Genomic DNA, 22,119 nt, shown 5'->3' with positions numbered 1-22,119 from the left:
TTTTCTTGCTGTTCTTGTGATTCCTCGGCACGCTTTCTTTTCTTACTTTCTCTATCAGCAGCAAGTTTTTTGGCATAGACTCTTTGAGCAGCTTCCTCGGCTGTTGCCATTGTAGGTTCTTCAGTCATTTTACAATTAAACATTTTTCCGTGAACGCATGTCTTAAATACCATTAATGACGTCACCGTCATAGCAAAAATGTCGACATTTTTGCTATCAGTCGACACAGTCGACACAGAAACATGACGTCACCTGATCCACAGACAGACACACAGACAGACAACTTATTTTTATATATATACAAACCCCCCCGGGGCTTGTATATATATACATATATATATATATATATATATATATATATACTAGCTGTTGGAGTGGCGCTTCGCGCCACCTCAACACCTAGTTGGTGGGGCGCTTCGCGCCCCCCCAAGCCCCCCCGCACGCGTAATCACCCCTAAAAAAAAAACACGAATCCGTGATGTGTCTTCTGGCAAAAATACAAAATCCCACATTTTTGTTGATAGGAGCTTGAAACTTCTATGTTGATGTTCTATGATACGCTGAATCTGACGGCATGATTTTTGTTAAGATTCTAAGACTTTTAGTGGGTTTTTACCGCTATTTTCTAAAATAGAAAAATTTTTCAAGCTGTTTAGTACTATTACATCTGCCATGTATCCAAAAGAATTTCGATATTGTAATTTAAAAAAGATTGAATATAAAGGTGCCATTTGGAAACTGTTACAACAATTTGAAAATCTGTGTGCGAGCAAAGAGTGCCTTGATAAAGCTGCAACATCTGAACTAATCAAAGAAGGGACAACAAAGGAAAACACTGTCTGGACGATTGTCCAGGACTTTGAAGGACAAATAGTAGGAGCCGGAGAAAAAGAAACAGTTATTCTTCGTCCACGTAAGCTCAATAGCGTCATGAAAACGAATGAAAATGTTAGAGACCTCAATGCTTTCCAATTCACACCAAGTAGCAAAATAGAACCATTGCACATCCTACATAATGATGGCATATTTCGAGAAAGTAGAAAACCAAGTCCATCATTTTGTGTTCCGCAAAAGCATGAAAGCAACAGAGGAACAAATGATAAATGGAGGAGCCAAAACAGCCTCCAATCCAAATCGAATGATACGATTGTACCGTCACTAATCGAGGAGTTTGAACGCAAAATTAAAGCAGATAGAAAACCAAAGACAGGATTTCGCATTCCGAAAAAGTTTGAAAGTATCAGAGAAGCAAATGATAAATGGAGGTGCCAAAACACACTCGAATCCAAATCAAATGATACGATTCTACCGCCACTTGTCCGGGAGTTTGAACGCCGAATTGAAGCAAGCAGAAAAACAATGACAGGATTTCACATTCCAAAAAAGTTTGAAAGCATCAGAAAAGCAAATGATATATGGAGGTGGAAAAACACGCTCCAATCCAAATCAAATGCAACAATTGTACAGTCACTTGTCCAGGAGTTTGAACGCAAAATTAAAGCAGATAGAAAACCAATGACAGGATTTCACATTCTGAAAAAGTTTGAAAGCATCAGAGAAGCAAATGATAAATGGAGGTGCCAAAATACACTAGAATCTAAATCAAATGATACGATTCTACCGCCACTTGTCCGGGAGTTTGAACGCCAAATTAAAGCAAGCAGAAAAACAATGACAGGATTTCACATTCCAAAAAAGTTTGAAAGCATCAGAGAAGCAAATGATATATGGATGTGCAAAAACACACTCGAATCCAAATCAAATGATACGAATTGAAGCAAGCAGAAAAACAATGACAGGGTTTCACATTCCAAAAAAGTTTGAAAGCATCAGAGAAGCAAATGATAAATGGAGGAGCCAAAATACACTAGAATCTAAATCAAATGATACGATTCTACCGCCACTTGTCAGGGAGTTTGAACGCCAAATTAAAGCAAGCAGAAAAACAATGACAGGATTTCACATTCCAAAAAAGTTTGAAAGCATCAGAGAAGCAAATGATATATGGAGGTGCAAAAACACGCTCCAATCCAAATTAAATGGTACAATTGTAACGCCACTTGTCCAGGAGTTTGAACGCCAAATTAAAGCAAGCAGAAAACAATGACAGGACTTCAAATCCCAGAAAAGTTTGAAAGCATCAGAGAAGCAAATGATAAATGGAGGTGCCAAAACACACTCGAATCCAAATCAAATGATAGGATTGTACCGTCACTTGTCCAGGCTTTTGAACGCCTTGTTAAAGCAAGTAGAAAACCATTGACAGGATATTACATTCAAAAAGATTAAAAGTTTCAGAGAAACAAATAAGAAATGGGGGGGGGGGGGTGCCAAAACACCCTCTAATGCAAATCCAATGATTCATTTGCACCATCACTTTGCCAAACGTTTGAAGGCCTAATTAAGAAAAGAAGAGAACCAATGATAGAATTTGCATTCCGAAAAGGTTGAAAGCATCAAAGAAATAAATGAGAAGCGGGGGCGCTAAAACACCCTCCAATCCAAAGCAAATGATAAGATTGTACGTCACTTGTCCAGAAACTTGAAGGCGTAATTAAAGAAAGTAGAAAGCAATTATAGGATTTTGCAATCCGAAAAGAGTTGAAAGTATCATAGAAACAAATGAGAAATAGGGGTGCCAATACATCCTGCAATCCAAATCAAATTATACCGTTATACTGTCACTTGTCCTTGAGTTTAAATCCTAATTAAAGCACGTATAGAACCAATGACAGGATCTTTTGCAAAAATCAGAAATGGGGCTGCCAAAACACCCTCCAATGCAAACCAAATGACACATTTTTACCGTCACTTCTTCAAACCTTTGAAGGCCTAAATAAAAGAAGTTGAAAACTAACGACAGAATTTTGCATTCCGACAAAAGTTGAAAGCATCATAGAAACAAATGAGGAATGAGGGTGCCAAAACATTCCTTTCAAATCAAATGATACGATTGTACCGTCATTTGTCCAGAAGTTTGAAGGCCTAATTAAAGCAAGCAGAAAACTAGACCTACGTTGCCTGAGCAACGTGAAGTGTTGCGGCAACCTTTGTCCAGCTTCGCCGAATAAAGTGTTGCGAGAGCAACACTTTGGTTTTGTTTCTTTGCTATCGGTTAAACGCTGAAGTTGTCAGCCTATCGAAGCTTTTCAAATGTTATGTTCAAAGAAAAACGCGATCATTAATCACATGATCAAAGGCTATTCCTCAGCGTCAAAAAAAACAACAATAACAAAAAGAATATCGAAAGAAGGGACTAAATTGACTTTGCAGCCAGTTGAACTTTATCCTTTTCAATCGTAGACATCGTAATGGATCAAGACTTGGAACAATATATATATATAAATCTATATATCTATATATATAAAAATAAGTTGTCTGTCTGTCTGTGGATCTGTGGATCAGGTGACGTCATGTTTCTGTGTCGGCTGACGTCATGAAATTAGTTGTCAGGTGACGTCATGTTTCTGTGTCGGCTGACGTCATGAAATTAGTTGTCGTCATTTTTGCTTTGACGGTGACGTCATTCAAGTTATATAAGACATATGTTCACGTAGAAATCTATTAATGTTTAAGTTTACAATGACTGATGAAGATGCTCAAAGAGTCTATGCCAAAAAAATTGCTGCTGATAGTTCCTCGGCACGCTTTCTTTTCTGACTTTCTCTATCAGCAGAAAGTTTTTTGGCATAGACTCTTTGAGCATCTTCATCAGTCATTGTAAACTTAATCATTAATAGATTTCTACGTGAACATATGTCTTATATAACTTGAATGACGTCACCGTCAAAGCAAAAATGACGGCAACTAATTTCATGACTTAATTTCAGAACTTAATTTCTGTGTTGACTGACGTCATGAAATTAGTTGTCGTCATTTTTGTTATGACGATGCTTAGTATATTGTAAAACACATTAATTTGGTTAATAATATACCATTTAAAACACCAAAATGAACATGCTGGAGTAGTCACTCGGTGAGAGAGGGTGTCAGAACGGAGAATGAAGGTCCCAGGTTCAAATCCTGGTTAGGCTAAAAAAGGTGAAAATCTAAAAACTAAAAAAAAACTGAAAAAACTAAAAAAGGCAAAAATTACAAAAAAAACTAAAAACTAATAAAAAAAAATTAAGAATAAAAATAAAAAAAAAAATAAAAAAGATAAGAACTAAAAAAAAAGTAAAAAGAAAAAACGAAAAAAAACTAAAAAAGCTAAAAAAAAGGTAAAAACCAATAAAAAACTGAAAAGAATAAAAAACTAAAAAAAACTAAAAAAGGTAAAAACTAAAAGAACTAAAAAGAAAAAAAAACTAAAAAAAGGAAAAAAACTGAAAAATAAAGGAGAAAAAGAAAACTAAAAAAATATAAATAAAAATAAAAAAACTAAAAAGATAAAAACTTCAAAAAAAACTAAAAAGAAAAAAGAAAAAAACTAAAAAACCTAAAAAAGGTCAAAACCAATAAAAAAAACTAAAAGGAAAAAAAGGGAAAAAATTAAAAATTTATTTCATCATATACCAATTCAAAAACGAATGTATACCGGGATGACGACCGGGACACAGGGAATATAAATGACACAACTACAACGGGGACGCCGGGGGGCACAGAGGGATATAAATGACGACCGGGACACCGGGACACAAGGAATATAAATGACGCCCGGGACACTCAAAGAGAAATCAGAGACTGGGACACCGGGACACAAATGACGACCGGGACACAGGGAATATAAATGACGACCGGGACACAGGGACATAATTAAAAAGGGGACGCCGGGGTGCACAGGGGGATATATAAATGACGATGGCGACTCAGGGAATGGTCGATTAGCAATCACCATCAACAAAGCTCAGTCGGTGACACAGGGAATGTTCGATTAGCAATCACCATCAACAAAGCTCAAGGGCAATCATTAGAATCATGAGGTATAGATCTGAATACGGATTGTTTTTCCCATGGACAATTATATGTTGCATGTTCAAGAGTCGGTAAACCTGACAATCTATTTATACGGACAGACAATGGGACAGCGAAGAATGGGACACAACGGACACAACTACAATGGCGCGTAACTAATATGGCACGTAACGACTTACGCGCGGGGTGGGGGCTTGGGGGGCGCGAAGCACCCCCACCAACTAGGTGTTGGGGTGGCACAAAGCGCCACCCCAACAGCTAGTATCTTATATAATCTAGTTGGTATTATAAAGCTATCCGTAGCTTTTCAGGATCAAAATACCATAGATAACACTCTTTTAATTATTACGAAACTGCCTTGTTGTTTTACGTTACCGTTGCGTTAACACTTAATTCTAGGTTACAGTGAGTATGGGTAGGCTACACCAACTAGCAAAAGTTACAAAACCTTCTTCACTAAAGATGATTGTAGCCTAACAGACGATTATTACTTACAAGTCCCCTACATGTCTTACCACTGGAACCAACTCGGTCTTACCATCAAATAAACTGGAAACAAATAATAGGTACACCAAATAGCAAAATGTGCAAACCCCTCACTGCCGAAGATGATTATGAGCTAACAGCCTACCTTTCCTTACAAGTCCCCTACATGTCTCACAATTGGTATCGGCTTATTTTTGGTTTTAGTGTGCACCCTACTACTGAAGTTGTCAACCCCTTGAAACTTTCAAACTAGTATATCTCATGAAGGAATTTTTGTACCAAAAAATGGATGACATATACTTTGATTAGCTCATCAAGAGCTATCGATTGCCGTCGATAGCTCTTTGAGTCTATTTATCACTCAAAGAAGATATATTGGCTGTGGGGCCGGGTAACTGCCGCATATATTTAACAGTTATATTTATTATTATTTCAGAATTAACGACGCTTCTTGACTACTAAGGTCCCTGCATTGGAACTGTAGTGCATTCCTGCAGCGTGATTCAATCTCTGGGTCCCGTATTACAAAGCTAAGGTCAAATCCACTGCGCCACCACAGGACACAAGGTATTTAACAGTTATAGATTTTAGTCCATCTTCAATTTGAAAGTGGTGCCTGCCTGCTTGCCTGCTAGAACGGAGCTTTCCACTCGAAAGCAGAAACATGGTTTGATGAAACGAAAACTTGGCTGCACAACTTCAGATACTCCTCTCTGATATAGGCTACATAACTCCAGTTCACTTCGCACACCATAGGCTATTGCTCGTGGACAAGGAAAAACTATCCCTTTTGGCCCCAGGCAAGAGTTCTCCGGAGCTTTCCAAAATGTAAAGCCATATTGATCAATCCGGCCTGAGGTCCACACTTTCCGAAAAAAACGCACAGGTTATACCCTTACCAGTTTCCAGGAATAAGCCGACATCGGCGGCATAGGAAAAAAAAAAAAAAAAGGGACAAAACCAAAGTGTTGCTCTCGCAACACAATTAGTATTACCGAAATATCTGTAATAATTTCAAATATCAAACGGAAAGGTATTTATTCTTTATAAAACCATGAAAAAGAGTAAAATATTAACAAATACAATCACTCCTCACTCTTAACTTCACAGTTAGATCCCGAGCTTTCGGGTGGTTCAATCTTAGGAATCAAATCTTCTTCTATTTGATCAGCGTTGTCATTAACTTGCTCCTCTGCTTCTGGTACTTTGGCCAAAAACTTGTTTGTTACTGAAAATAAATGAAATGCAAATGAGATAAAGGTTTTGTTTCTAAATATTCGTGGAATTGCATTGTTTTTGTTTCCCAATGATTCATTAAGAATTATTGAATTAAGTAGCGACAGTACTAAAAGGACTGAAAAATAGTAAGGTTCCAGGTGCTGATAGTATGGTAAATGAGTTTCTTAAATATGGTGGCTCTGAGAAGATTTTTGAAAAAGGGGAAGTACCTAACGATTTTAGGAAAATTTTAATTAAACCACTGTATAAGAAAGGCGATGAGTGTCGTAATTATAGAGGCATTAGTCTGATCTCTGTAGGTAGCAAATTACTTAGAAATATAATACTTTTTAGACTGAGAGATGCTGTAAATAAAGCTTTAAGAGAAGAACAGTGTGGCTTTTGAAACGGTAGAGGATGTGTCGACCACATTTTCACTCTTAGGTTAATAATTGAGAAGTGACTTAGTTATCAAACATCTTTGGCCCTCAGTTTTATGGTGCTAAAATAGGCTTGAAAATTCATATTAAGGAGACTAAGTCACTAAGGCTAGGAATAAGTGAAGATCAAAAGGTAACGTTGGGTAACGAAAAGATTGATCAGGGTGGGCAGTTTTACTTACTTTTGTAGTATTATTAGTAAAGACTGTGGGAGCAGTGAAGACGTCAAAAGTAGAATAGCAAAAGCTCAGGGTATTTTTTTCACAGTTAAAAAAGTTTTGGAAGAATAGGAAGATAAGACTGCAAACCAAGATTAGAATATTGGAAGGTACGGTGATGACAGTGGTCAAATATGGCTCTGAAGCATGGGCGCTCCGAAAAGGGGATGAAGATTTACTAGATATTTTCCAGAGAAATTACCTACGGATTGTTCTGGGTACCCGGCTGACTGAACGTATTTCAAACAGTAGGCTGTACGAAGAATGTGGTTCAATTCCGCTTTCTAGGGCTATAATGAGAAAAAGGTTAAGATCGCTAATGCACGCTCTGTGGATGAAGGATGACACATTGCCAAAGAGGGCCCTTGTCGGCCAACCGTCTTGGCTTAACGGAAAGCAGGTCGTCCTCATCTGTGGTGGAAGGATGTCGTAAAGGAAGATTTAAAGGAAATGGGAACTCCCAGGGGGGGATGTAAAGAGGGAGGCTTTGAACAAAAGATTGTAATTTTGAAGTTATGATTATAGTAAATATTCAAGAATTTTGGAGGGCACAGAAAGCTTTGTGGGGGCTTAGACCTCCAAGCAGACTAAGGGGCAGGCTCTGAAGCGCGATTGTCCTAAAATAGGTAGTTATGATAGTAATTAATACAATAACAGCAATAACCGCGTTCAGATCACTGTGAAACGTGAAAGATTCACACGGTTCTTTAATTTTCGTGAACAATACAGCAGGTACGTAGGGGAAGGGGCTTTGGAACTAGTTTTCTACGAAACCTAAAAAACCATATGATTCGACACATCCGCTTTAATTTTTCATACAATTCATCCGTATTATTTCTAATCCACCCTCTCCCCTAAAAAAACCTTGAGCAATTCTCTGGTAAATATAGACGGTTACATTGTTCAAACTAGGACTATCACATAATATATTTTGATTACTATTATTTTTAATGTGATAGAAAACATGTCAACTTAAAACCTCTAAGATTCTTCAAGGGATAAACATAATTTTCCCAAATATAAAACAAATAAGAAAGTTCAGAATGAAGAGCAAAACAGAAACATAACAAGTGAAATTGACATGCATTTGTACAACAGCCACATTAAAACAATAAAACACACCAAAAACAGATTTCATCGTGATTAACAAATAAAACTATAACGCAAACAAAACAGAACAAATTAAAAATATGTCATTAAGCTTTAAGCTTTGCAACGTTCTACAATCTTCTCAAGCTAATCATCTTCTCAAGGTAAAGCCGAAAAGCGTAAATGATATAACAAGCATTCTTAATACAGTCTATAATAATTAAAGAGCACGTTACATAGAAACTGGTTAAGGCATAAAACTTTATACTTGGCTTTTAAGCCTAAACCAATTGATTACCTCAATTTCCGGTCAGTTGCACTATTGAGGTATAAATTAACATTTTACCGGTTAAAATAGCCGGAACATCATTTATCCCTTCATACAAAAACAATGAATAGCCATTAGAACTTGAAAAAAAGAAAACCACTAGAAAAAATGTGAAAACCAAAATCATTAAAGAAAACCCACTTGAAAACCATTCGAAAAAAGGAAAATACATGTACCTCCGAATCTCGTCAAAAAAAAAAAAAAAAAAAAAAAAAAAAAAAAAAAAAAAAAAAAAAAAAAAAAAAATAGATACTGTCCTTAATGAAGGACTGGGAAAATTCTGAACCAATTGGCTACCTCAGATTTGTGCTCAATGGCATATGCGTGATTTCTCCAAAATTAGTGCTTTGAGCCATAAAGTAGCAAAGAAGTTAATTTATTTTATCTTCATGACTGTTGATATTAATCCAATAGAGCACAGAAAAAGAAAACTACTAAAAAATGTGAAAACAAAAAATTTGAAACAAAAAACTGCTTGAAAACTATAAAAGAAAGGATAAAAACGTATCTATGACTGACTTATAACTTACATTTTCCCTGAGAAGGAGCTATAACGCTTTATTCTCTTTCACCGAGAGGAGGAAAGAAGGCTGAAACGGTCCTCGCATATACGTCTCGTATGTGGTGTAAAGGACCACATAAGTGCTTTTCTTTTAATAGAAAAGGACTCCTTTTCTATTAAAAGAAAAGGAGTTAGATTTCAGCTTTGTGTTGCTCCAATTTCCTATGATTTTTAAATGTAATCCAGGTCTCTTTTCATATTTAGCCCCCCCCCCCCGAAAAAAAATTCATGTATATGTACCGGACAAAAGTTTCAAAACCAATTGATACATTGTGATAATTTCAAGACGTAGTAGGGTTTTTAACAAAAATCAGTTACAAAAAAAGTAAATCAAAAAGACTATTTTACTTTAATTATGGTTTTTATAAATAACATTATGACGAAATGCAGATACGTGGCTCTTAAGCAGCGCCCCCGACAAAAATAATTTGAATAGTCATGTTTAGAGAGCCAAAAAGTTAGAAACAAACAACAGCTATAGCCTAATATTGATATTCACATTATAGATTTATTTGAAAACAAAATAAATTTATTATAATATGTTTTAATCAATCGGCTACTTCTGTTGGGTGGGCTTGTTTTTTGTTTTGTTTTTTTAAACAGTTTCATGGAACGTGGAGATATTTGATAAAGCTACCTCTGCTGACATTCAGTCCTCTACGATATAGACTTTACTGATGCTTGGTTAGAAAATCCTGTTTCACTTAAATAAGTATTTACAAATGGGACTAGTGTTCTCGTGGCTTTTTCAAAATATTTCGGCATTCTCTTTTTACACTTACTCAAAATCTTGTTAATGAGTAGTCTAGTTCAACTGTAGCTTTAAAAAGTCTCTACATTGAAGATCAATGAACTACTCTTTATCTGCCAAACTCAACGGACTTCTTTCCTCCAGCGGTTGAAATAGTCGTTTTACTCAACAAAATGGTTGGAAGTCTTTATAATGGCGTTTTTAATATATTTTTCTCTTAAAATTTACTGATGATTTAGAAAATTCGTTGTTAGTCCTTGAGGAACCTCTTCACACTCAGTTTCAATTTTCTCTCTCCCCCCCCCCACATGCCGGGGGGTTGTGCCTCTGATTTTTGCCTTAAGCAAAACATCAAATTCTTACTTTTAAATTCAGATAGAGATAATATATAAGACCTTTTACACTAACAAGACAAAAAAAATAAAAAATCAAAGTGGCATCTCCAGCACTTCATTTCATCTAGCATTTGCCCTAGTCTTGAAACCAGCGACATCTTTTGGAATTCAGACAGTTGGTAAAGTTTTGTATTCATTTTCCAACAAGTAATTGATTCGAATAAGTAAAATTAGAATGCTATTCTCGAAACTATTTGGAATATCTGTTTTGTTCAATTTCAGCAGGCTGAACAAACTCTTAACATTGTACCATTGCTAGAAGATCAGGAGAAGATCACTGATATGTATTTCCGCAGTTCTAGGTACTTGATTTGGCCACTGCCAGTCTTCAGATCATGCCCGAAAAACGATTTTTACACGGAACTACAGACCGTGACTTCAGCTATCGCCACACGAGACTACCGATTGTAGCTGGAGACTTCAATGCTAGAGTGGGATCTAAGGACAAAGCCACTAGCAAAGTGCTTGGTATTTTTTGATTAAGTCAACGTTGCAAAAAAGGTGAAAGGCTAGTCAATTATGCCCTGATCAACTGACTGCTTCCAATACTCTTTTTCAGCATAAGCCAAGCCACCTATTAACTTGGTATTCCAACGATGGCGTTACCAAAGCCCAAGTTGACTACGTACTCATCTCCCAGCGATAGAAAAGCTCTATTCAAGATTCACGTTCTTATAAGGGAGCAGATACTGGATCGAAATCTGGGTCAGATCATAAACTGATCATCACAAAAATTCTCCATCGTCTTGCCACACGCAGAAAGAATAAAACAAAACATCGCATTGATACCAGTAAACTCAAGAATGAAACTGTCAAACATGACCTCAGCTTAGAACTGACTAACCGCTTTGATGCACTAGATTGTGATTCGTTAAGCCTTGAAGATAAATGGGGATCATTCAAAACCATTATGTCGGCGACAGCTGGGAAGTTTCTAGGGAATACAAAAGCGAAACGACAACACTGGATCTCTGCCAGAACTCTTTCCTTAGTTCAGCAAAGGAGGAATCTTTTTAGTTCAGCAAGGAGGAATCGCCCCTGTAGAAGCAATCAAAGACCTTCGTAAGCAAATAAAACGCTCGTTGCGACTTGATCGTCAACAGATGTGGGAAGAAGCAGTCACCTCACTGGAAAAAGCAGCCCGAGCTCAAGACACCTGGAAGCTTTATCAGATTATCAAAGAAACTACAGGAGAAAAGGTAGCTGTGTCAGAAGTTGTCAAAGACAACCAAAGAAATATTATTTACTCCCAGAACGATCGGATGCCTAGATGGAAACAACATTTCCAATCATGGCTAAATCCTTCTCATTCATCCCCCCTCTGACGATCTTCCTCCATCTACAGAGAAAAGGCCCTATGATGTTGAATTGGGCGCTCCTACAAGAGCCGATATCCTCAAAACAATAAAAACACTAAAGAACCATATATCCCCTGGTGAAGATGGTCTCCTTCTGAACTATACAAGAAATGCCCAGAAATAACAGCTGAACAGATACATGGCATCCTTCAAGACGCATGGAAAACGAATTCCTTCCCAAAGAACTGGAAAACTTCAACTACACTACCCTTTTATAAGAAAGGAGACAAGACTGAATGTAAAAATTACCGAGGAATAAGTCTTATAGATATCGCGACAAAATATTCGGGATAATTCTCTTGAACCTTTTCAAAAGTGCCCGGGAGGAAAATACCCACGAAAACCAAGCTGGCTTCAGACCAGGCAGAGGCTGTGTTGATAATATTTTCGGCACCTGACTTATTATCCAACAGTTTCAAAGGTATAACTTACCTCTAGCTTTAATATTCCTCGACTACACCGCGGCCTTCGACTCCGTTACTCGTCACAAACTCTGGAAAATCCTAGAAATCAATGGCATGCCTTTAAAGTTGATTGAACTAATTCAGGCATATTACTCAGAGCCAACAAGCCGGATAAGAATCTATGGCGAGGAAACTGACGAATTCCTAGTCAAAAGCGGATTAAAGCAAGGCTGTGTTCTCTCTCCAATCCTGTTTAATTTCTGTATAGACTGGATGCTAGAAAACGCCCCAATGCAACACAATGGTGCCCAAATTGGAAAAAATCTGTCCTTTACCGATTTGGATTATGCTGATGATATCGGACTTCTCTCTGACCCTGAACATGTTCAAAAGATGCTAGATGATATTGTCGAATGGTCAAGTTTGATTGGACTTAAAGTAGGCGCAGAGAAAACCAAAATTACGGTCATGAATCATCCGACCCAAATATCTTTGAGCGCGAATTAAACTCAGCTAGAAAGGGTTGAGTGCTTTACCTACCTAGGCTCCATACTTTGCACTGATGGCTCTTCAGACTTAGACATCCAGCAAAGAATACATAAGGCGCAGTTTTTTTTCGCATCCCTTCGAAGGCCCCTTTGGAACCACCGAGAAATTTCCTTTCTGACTAAAAGTCGAATCTATACGGCCATGGTCCGAACCATCCTACTCTATGGTTGCGAAACTTGGTCCTTAAAACTTAAACACGAGAGAGCACTAGCTGCTTTCGAACATGGCGAGCAATTGGCTGCTTTTCGAGCAATTGGCAGCAGATCGTGAAACCTTGTCCAAAGAGGTCACAAGGATCCTGGATGCCGGGCGAGGTGGAAACGCCTGGCTCCCGCCACAAGTACAGGTAAGTAAGTATGTATATTCTGCCAATACCGCTCAACTGACAGGTCTTCAACTTCATCATATCCTAAAACAAGCTCAGTGGCCTTGGAGATTTTTGCTTCAAATTTTTGCATTCCTTGGTTCAAATGAAGGCAAAATTCCATAAATATAGAATTCAGACTAGAAAAGGTTTTGAATCTCCATGATTAGGACTATATAGTGTTTTCGAAGAAACTAGTAAAAGACGTCAATGCTATCATTTGGCTCTTGAGCATCTTCGAGTTCTTGCATTGAATAGGTGACTGCTATTTCCTCACGTGTCTGGTCTAAAGGCAGGTACTCACTTGAAAGGTGAGGATACAGTTCGGTGAAAAAACCAACATTTCGAACATAGCCCAGTTCCATGAAATTAGCTAAGAGCCTTCCTCCCTGACCAGTAATGGCTACACAAATTATATCCAAAGATCTAATTCCTCTGGACACACGCGACACTAAGCATGGCGTTAAAAAAGATCCCTTGAGTAAGGGAAAGTGGGAGATACATGTTCTCTTGCAAGCACTGTTTCTGAGGATCAAATGCCGCTTGCCCCTAATGGCTTTCCTTTGAGGGAAAAGAGCTCCCAGCTCAGGCTGGGCTGGATCTGGCGGGCGGGGCTCTCTAATTAGGAAAAGAACAGTGGATACGTCAACTCTAACAAGGATAGCCCTTCTAAAGAAGGGGAAGCCCCTTTTGTACTTTTTGTACCTTTTGGTAGACTGGGCAGGGAAGCCCAATCTACCAAAATTAGGCCCGTAGGTGCACCAACAGCCCTGCGGCTATTAGTGCTACATTGTTTTTCTTTTGTGGAATCAACGGGCATTTTTGTCTGAACCGCAACTTAGTTTCGTGGTTTCACCCGTAATAACGACAAATTATCAGGAAAGATAATTTTAAACTCGCTCATTACTCGTTACCACAGGCACCTTGATGTAAGTTCACTATTTCTAAAGAAGAGTCTCATAGCCAACTTCTACTATTACTACTTACTACTTACTATTACTACTATTATCAGAAGAAAAAGAATTACCAAATTTTGAGACGTCTGCTCCAACCATAGTGAGATAATGTATTCTTTCCTGCCTTGAGACGTAAGCCCTCAGTGACGCATTTCCTTTCCAAGACGCTAAATATATGGTAAATGACGGATCTTTATGGTGATATTCTAACATAACACTTCCGGTTGTTAATGTCTTCAGTTCTTCTTTTGTTTCTACGCTTAATCTACAAATAAGAATAATTAAATACGTGATGAAAATAATTGTCTCGATCAGAAGCAAAATCAATCAAGTCCATCAAAGAGACTACGCGGAAGAAAATAAACATAATATGAATTGTTGATTCTGATTTGAAAGTATCTGGGAAAAATGAAAAGGTTCTGTCTTTTTTAAAATTACTTTCAGTATAGTTAACCGACTGATTTTACAGGATATGCTCCAAAAATAGTTTGCCATTACTTTCATTTACAATTCAAGCCAACTATAGTCCATTGAATCTGAATAAGTAGGGTTAAACACCCAATGAACATGCGGATTATTAGACTGGGATTATGGAGTAAACGAACACAAAGTACGCTTTACCGTGTATTTAGTGAAATTGGCCTCTATAATGATTTCATAAAAAAAACTAGTTTTTTTTAACTGAAAGTAAGGAGCGACATTAAAACTTAAAACGAACAGAAATTACTCCGTATATGAAATGGGTTGTCCCCTCCGCAATCCCATGCTCTTTACGCTAAAGCTTTTAATTGTTTTAAAAAGCAGAATTGTGGCAAAGAGTCAAAATTTACAGCAATTACAGCAAAATAAAACATGGTGAGCAAAATTGGTAACATTGGTAAAAAAGGGTAAAATCAGGTGAAATAACTCCCTAGGAAATGATAGAAATTTTCTTTACGTAAATAAATTAAAGTTTTTTTCAAAAAATACTATTTAGTTTACGGCAGTTAAATTGGATCAACACTCGTTTTATCTATTTATAATAAATGTCAAAATGTCAAAGGCAGGGGCTAATCCGGGCCCGATCCCCTGATACTTCAAATTTCTCTGAATTTCTGGGAACTTATTATCTAGCATTTTCTCCTTTTTTTTTTACAATCTTCCTCTCCCTTCCCAGGAAAAAAAATCTTTATGACTTCCAATATTTTTTTTTAATGATATACCCTCCGCAAACACACTCATTCATCAGCAGCAAAAACAAAAGAAAGAAAAAAACGCCAAGTCTGTCCCATCCCATTTTGTTTCGCTTCTATCACGGCGTGAGGGTTAAAATAAACGATCAGTTATTTTGCACTTGGTTTACTGTAATCGCAATAGACGGCTGCATTGTTGGCATTGACGTTTTTTTTTATCAAGCGTATTTTTTTTCCACCTATACATCCTATACACCTCTAAAAACGCTCACTAAAATAAAGGGTTTGCAAAAAAGGCCAAGTTGGTCTAGGGGCTAAAAGGCCGTCTGGCTTAGCAAAGCGTATCAGAACGATAATGTGTATTAAAGTAGAGGTGTGAAAATTTTTCAATATTGGTTTATTACCTGAAATAAAATTATGTGTGTGGCTAAGATAATCTACATTCTACAGTCGTGAACCGCCCACACAATTTTATTTCAGGTAATATTCCAACATTTGGACATTTCATGCTTAAGAGAAGGAAATGGGCACCAATTTACCAAATCGGAGCCTAAAAAAGCTACGTGTGTTCTATGTTTTAGACTGGATAGCATTGCTGCAGACCCACAGGCCGAATGATATTGCTTTCTGAAACTTATTTAGTGGAAAAACTACATAAACTGTTCATTAAAAGAGAACAAGCATATGCAACTAAGGTGATATGCTGTAATAGAATGGCTAGTCAAATACCAAAACACAGCTGCAAACTCCTCCACTCCATCTACCTGAATCTTAACTATTTACCCCCTTCCAGGAAGTCCAAACTTCCTTTAAATTCTATCTTAAAACCAACTTCACACCAACTAAAAAAAGGGGAAATTCTGACATTATATTGCTTGACATACGGTCAGCCAAACGAGCAACTTAGATTATCCTTTGACAATTCCTCTAGACCATTCCTGTGACAAATGATTCCTATGACAATTTCTATTACAATTGTTCTCAATGACAATTGAATAAATTATTCCTGGAAAATTCTGATAATTCCTATTGCTTGATATACGGTCACCCAAATGAGCACCTAAGATTATCCTTTGACAATTCCTCTGGACAATTCCGAAGACAATTGATTCCAGTGACAATTTCTATTACAATTGTCCCCTGTCACAATTAAATAAATTATTCCAGGAAAATTCTGACAATTCCTATTGCTTGATATACGGTTAGTCAAACAAGCACCTAAGATTATCCTTTGACAATTCCAAAGACAATTGATTCCTATTACAATTGTTCCCTATCACAATTGAATAAACTATTCCTGAAAAATTCTGACAATTCCTATTGCTTGATATACGGTCAGTCAAACAAGCACCTAAGATTATCCTTTGACAATTCTTCTCGACTATTCCTATGACAATTTCTATTACAATGTTCCCTATGACAGTCGCATAAATTATTCCTGAAAAATTATAACAATTCCTATTGCTTGATATACATTCAGCCAAACGAGCAGATTATCCTTTGACATTTCCTTTGGACCATTCCTGTGACAATTTCTATTACAACTGTTTCTTATGACAGTACAAATTAAAATTATTCCTGCAAAATTCTGACAATTCCTATTGCTTGATATACAGTCAATCAAACAAGCACCTAAAATTATCCTTTGACAATTCCTCTGGACCATTCCTATGAAAATTGATTACTATGTTAATTTCTATTATAATTGTTCTCTATGACAATTTGACAACTTGGCGAAGCCAAAAAAAGGTTGCCGTAACACCTCACGTTGCCCGTGCAACGTAGATCTAGTTTAATCTTACTTTAAAGGCTTATCTACCTGTTTTTACAAATTGTACCAACTGCAAAAAAGAAAAAAGGAAAAAAAAGAAAAAGAAAAACTAGCCCCTAGGCTACTCTATCTTTCAAAACTTGTATCTGGTTCCTGAGTACTTGGAGCTTTCCTAAGACGATTTTTCAAGAAACTATCAACCAAATATCGCACAGTCTTTCGAAGCACCAAAAATATAAAGCCATATTTAACCATTGTCACAGTGTTGACTCCCCCGTATTCTAATCTTAATTCCGAAAGTATACTCTCCCCCCTATTTTTCTCATTTTCTCAACTGCGAAAAAACACCCCACCCCATGGCTACTCTACTTTCAAACCTTCAGTATATCCAAAATCATTATTAAAAATACTACCCAGCTACATGAAACTTTCTAATTAATCGATCTTAATATTTAAACTAGCTATTAATTTAATATAAAATTAATATAAAGCCTAAAAAGCGCCGTACAAGGAGCTTTTTCCTTGTTATGCTTTTTCAAATTTTATAGGTCGGATTTGACTTACCCCTCGATTTCAGCTGGTGGTTCCCCCTCATCAATCATTAATAACTTGACTAGATCCTCTTTTTGAATTTTCACTTTTCGCTTCTTCATCAATAACGCAGTAACATGTGCACCTTCTTGGGATAGACGGTAGCTGCACTCAGTTCCTCGATTGTCAGTACGGATCAGAATCTTAACCCCCGTGTTGATTACTGAAAGCAATTATCATTAGGTTAATTATCATTAGCATTATTAATTAATTATCATTAGTACTATTATTAATTATTATTATTGATTAGTATTATTATTTTTATTATATTTATTAGCACTAGACAAACAAAAAAGAGCGTTAAGCAAGTTCTGACATAAGATATTACATTTTGTTTTTGCTTGGTATTAAGTGCATCACAGTTGTCAAAAGAGCATATATCCAATATCTCAGGTACAGCTAAGGGTATCAAGCCGAAACTTTAAAGGAATGCTGACTTTGAACTAAATCAAAAGACGCTTTGTGCACCCAGGGTGTCAAAACGGCATATCTGCGGTATCTCAAGAGCGACAAATGGCTTTAAGTTGAAAATTTCAAGGGCTTGTTGAAGTGAATCAAAAGAAATTATGTACATTTCGGTTGTCAAAAGGAGGTGTCGGTAGCATCTCAGGAATAAATGAGGTTACGAAGTTGAAACTTTTTATAGAGTGTTGAGGAATACGGTGAACCAAATTAAAAGATCTTATTTGTCTGCAGGTTGACAAAAGGGTTTAAGTACAATATCCCAAAAAGGGCTAAGGGTATTATGTCGAGACTTGCAATAGAAGTTGAGGGGATAATGAACTAAATCAAAAGACAATATGTACACCCAGGTTGTCAAAAAGGTGTTTCAAAACAGCTAATAAGCCCTCCAAACAGTTGAATTGACACATTGTGACTATACTTTTTTTTACTGCAGAAACAAACGAAAATGCTACTGAATTACAAAAAGTAAAAAGTGGTAAAATAATAAAACAATAAAGATCATGAAAAAGGAACAAAGTCTAGCACTGGCCAGTCATAGACGCCGATAAATCAAGTTTTAAGCAAGGTAACAGTAATTCCACTTAACCAAAAACTGGTCTAAAAGAGATCCTTTTGCTGAGAGATATTGGAGTAGAAATGTATTTTTTTGCCCCCCCCCACGAAAAGAGCTATTCTTCTATTCTCCCTCTTCTTCATTTACCATGATATTACATATGTATTAAACAGAATTTACCAATAAACTTACTCTTAATTCCACTTTCGTTCGATGTCAAAATATTTCTAATTCCAGAAGAACTAAGATAAATATTCTTCTTCTTGTCTTCAGTTGTACGGGAAAACAAATCCTTTGCATTTAGTACATCAAAACCGTAGTAATCACGAATTTCTGGCCATATAGGTTCATCGTCACGAAAGTAAACAAACGGATCTTCCTATACAAAAAGAAGAAAATGGCAGTTTACATAAGAATGTATGGTGATTTTATATAGCTCTGTCTATGACTAACTGATTATCCAGCCAATCCAACCGGTTTTTTATCCAAGGTAATTTCTGGAATCACAGCGGGAAAGCATCCAAAACGAAAAAACGTAGAAAAATTAGGTAATTAAGAGCCCATAAAAAAAGAAAATTATCCAGAGGGCACTATGTGCATACTTTTAATACTACCACTACGGTTACTGTAACTAATGACGCTAAGGGTATTAAGATGAAACTTATAGGGAACGCTTAGGAGTTTCAATTAAACAAAAAACCGTATGCATGCAGGTTTTCATAGGAGCATATTAGCAATATCATAGGCAGCATCACTCTATAATAGCTAGAAATATCATTAAAACTTTTGAAAGAGCTAATTCAATTCAAAAATAAAGTTCTGGTGCCCTTTTTAAGAGTAAAAAAAGAGATTGGAGGGCAAGCAGCCCTTCTTTCAAACCTATTCATTTTCCAAACACATCCAGCCAAAATTTTGAGACAGCCGTTTTGCTCAGCATAGTAGAACGGTCCAGCAACTATGTCTTTAGACATAATTGGTCCATTACGCTTAAAAACTAGATGTTGCTTTAAGCTAAATCAAAAGGCATTTTGTTTCTGGTTGCCAATAAGAAACCTCGGTATTATATCAAGAATTACTGGGGGCATTAAGTTGAAACTCTTTGGGCTATTACTATTACAACTTCTGCTCTTACGATTTAAATAAATAAAAAAAGCATAAGTGTATCCAGGTTGTCAAAAGCATAAATTAGCCCAATATTCTTTAAAATAAATCAAAAGCATTATGTTTATGGTTGCCAATAAGACACCTCAGCAATATATCGAGAACAACTGGGGGTATTAAGCTAAAACTTCTAGGGATACTATTACTATTTCTGCTCTTACAATTTTAATAAATAGAAAGGGTGTAAGTGTATCCTGGTTGTCAAAGAGCATAGGTAGAATCTTTTGAGAATGATATTAAGTTTTATTTTTCAGGTTAACGTCAGAATCTATAAAATTTAACTAAAAATTACTGTTAGCGTCAGGATTAAAAATTAAAAAAAAGAAAAGTTTCTCCAACATACAAATAGCAACCCATACTATGGATTCTTAAAGAAAAAAACTGAACAGATGTAAAATACTCTTTTTTTTCCATGAAAAAGATTATCTCAATAACAAACGAACAGAAATTAATTAAAAAAACTTTTTCTTCCACAAAAAGAGTTTTTCAAAGAAAAGTAAAGAGCTCCATTAAGCCAAGAATGAGCAGAAATAAAGTCAAAGAATATTCCAAGCGTTGTTAAACTACCACAAATCACCATCAATAAATAAATGAAACTGAAAACGAACAGAGATTACAATAAATAGCCGAGTCAAACTCAAAATGAGTATAAATTAAAATTAGTAGGGCTAATAACCCCCATGCCTTCTCAAGACTACAACATAATTTGCGCCTTTACTGAAAACAAAATACGTTATAAATGTTTTCAGTTCTCTTACTTTCATAAATATAAAATTATCAAAAGTTTAAGGAATAAATATCAGTATATATCAGTTAAACTGAAAATCCAAGGTCAATTGTTTTTTGTTTTTTTTTTCTTTTTTTTTTAGTAAAACGCAAATTATGTTCTGGTCTTGAGAAGGCATGGGGGTTATGAGCCGTACTCGTTTTAATTTTTGCCACTAATTCTCCAATAAAGAAAGGCCACCACACCAATTAAGATACAGTTTTCAGCAGATAAATTTCCTTTCTATTGCCTCGGCAAGAACAAAAATGAGCTGTTTAACAAAATACGTTTCAAATGTTTTCACTTCTCTTACTTTCATAAATAAAAAATTATCAAAACTTTAAGCAATAAATATCAGCATATGTCAATTAAAATGACAATCGACGGTCATTCGTTTTTTTTAAGTTTTTTTTTTCGCAAAGGGCAAATTATGTTCTGGTCTTGAGATGGCATGAGGGTTTTCAGCCCTACTCATCTTATTTTTTGCTCGCTTTCAGTTTGACTTGGCTATCTATTGTAATTTTTATTCGTTTTGAGTTTCATTTGTGATGGTGATTTGTGGTAGTTTTACGCTTGGAAGATTATTTGAATTTCTTCCTACTCATTCTCGACTAATGGAGCTCTTTACTTTTCTTTGAAAAACTTGTTTTGTGGAATAAGTTTTTAAAATTAATTTTGCATAAAAGCCCTTTTGTTTATTTCACAATAAAACAATGTGCTTTAGAATTTATATTTGTAATATTGTATGTTTGGCTTCATTCTTTTACTTTTCTTTTGGTGCAGAGGGAAACTTAAGGTCTCCTGTTAATGGGCCCTTCTTTAAAATTTTCATTTTGGAGCTCCATTTTTGATCAGCTCTTTTTTAAATTTCAGAATCAGTTACTTTCTTACAATTCTCTGCACTTTTTTTTCCTTTTCTTTATTTATTCTTTTCGAGTCAAAGGAAAATTTCAGGGGTGCCTCATCATTCAGCTTAAATAATTTCAATAATAATTAATCTCTTAATAATAAACATTAAATTAAAGAAATAACTAATAAAATAATTTAAGAATATCTCTTAAATAATTTCATAGAGTTGGTTTCTAGCACCGTTCTTGATGTAAGTCCTTAAGTTTTTTGCAAATTTTTAATTTTTACACAGAAAAAAAAAAGAACACGACAGTTACTACCAACCTTAAATCCCCAGACACGTTTTCGCTTCTTATTAGGAGGTTGTTGAGTTGGCGGACCTTGGACGGCAGCCCATGGATCACTTGGGTCTTTCTCCCAAGGAAGAGGTTTGACTTTTTTGATCAGAGCAACAAAGAAACCTCCCGTATCTTGAAGATGGGGCAATACTCGAATACACCTGAAATAAAAATATTAATTTGAATATATTTTCACACGACACAGTACACAAAATTTTTGATACCTGTTGAAGCACTTATTTACCTAGGAGTCCCGATCGGTAGTTCGGCAGTTCCGATCAGAGTAGAAAACTTTCATAAAAAGTTACTGACTCTTAGTAAGTTATCCTTGTGCAACTCCTCAGGGAGAGACTTAAGATGAATATCTTATTTAAATTCCGATGTTGAGTTAGCCTGTTTTATTGTAAATATTGAAGTTAAA

At 36.1% G+C, this 22,119-nt stretch overlaps 1 protein-coding gene across 1 annotated transcript in view; it reads right to left on the bottom strand.

Moving 5' to 3' along the window:
* Positions 1-6,421: 6,421 nt before the first annotated feature.
* LOC136039959 (tRNA (cytosine(34)-C(5))-methyltransferase-like) overlaps positions 6,422-22,119 on the bottom strand; it is a 67,178-nt gene continuing 51,480 nt past the window's right edge. Inside the window, exons 8-12 of the mRNA XM_065723982.1 lie at positions 21,685-21,859; positions 18,777-18,963; positions 17,540-17,729; positions 14,104-14,297; positions 6,422-6,628 (exon numbers count right to left, since the gene is read on the bottom strand). Of these exons, the coding sequence (XP_065580054.1) occupies positions 6,486-6,628; positions 14,104-14,297; positions 17,540-17,729; positions 18,777-18,963; positions 21,685-21,859 (889 nt within the window). The 3' untranslated portion in view covers positions 6,422-6,485. The remainder of the gene's footprint in view (positions 6,629-14,103; positions 14,298-17,539; positions 17,730-18,776; positions 18,964-21,684; positions 21,860-22,119) is intronic.

The sequence above is a fragment of the Artemia franciscana genome, chromosome 20 (genome assembly GCF_032884065.1).
Source record: "Artemia franciscana chromosome 20, ASM3288406v1, whole genome shotgun sequence".
In the NCBI taxonomy this organism is placed as follows: domain Eukaryota; kingdom Metazoa; phylum Arthropoda; class Branchiopoda; order Anostraca; family Artemiidae; genus Artemia; species Artemia franciscana.
Note: the sequence above shows the minus strand (reverse complement) of the source record. Positions and strands in the feature narration are given on the sequence as shown.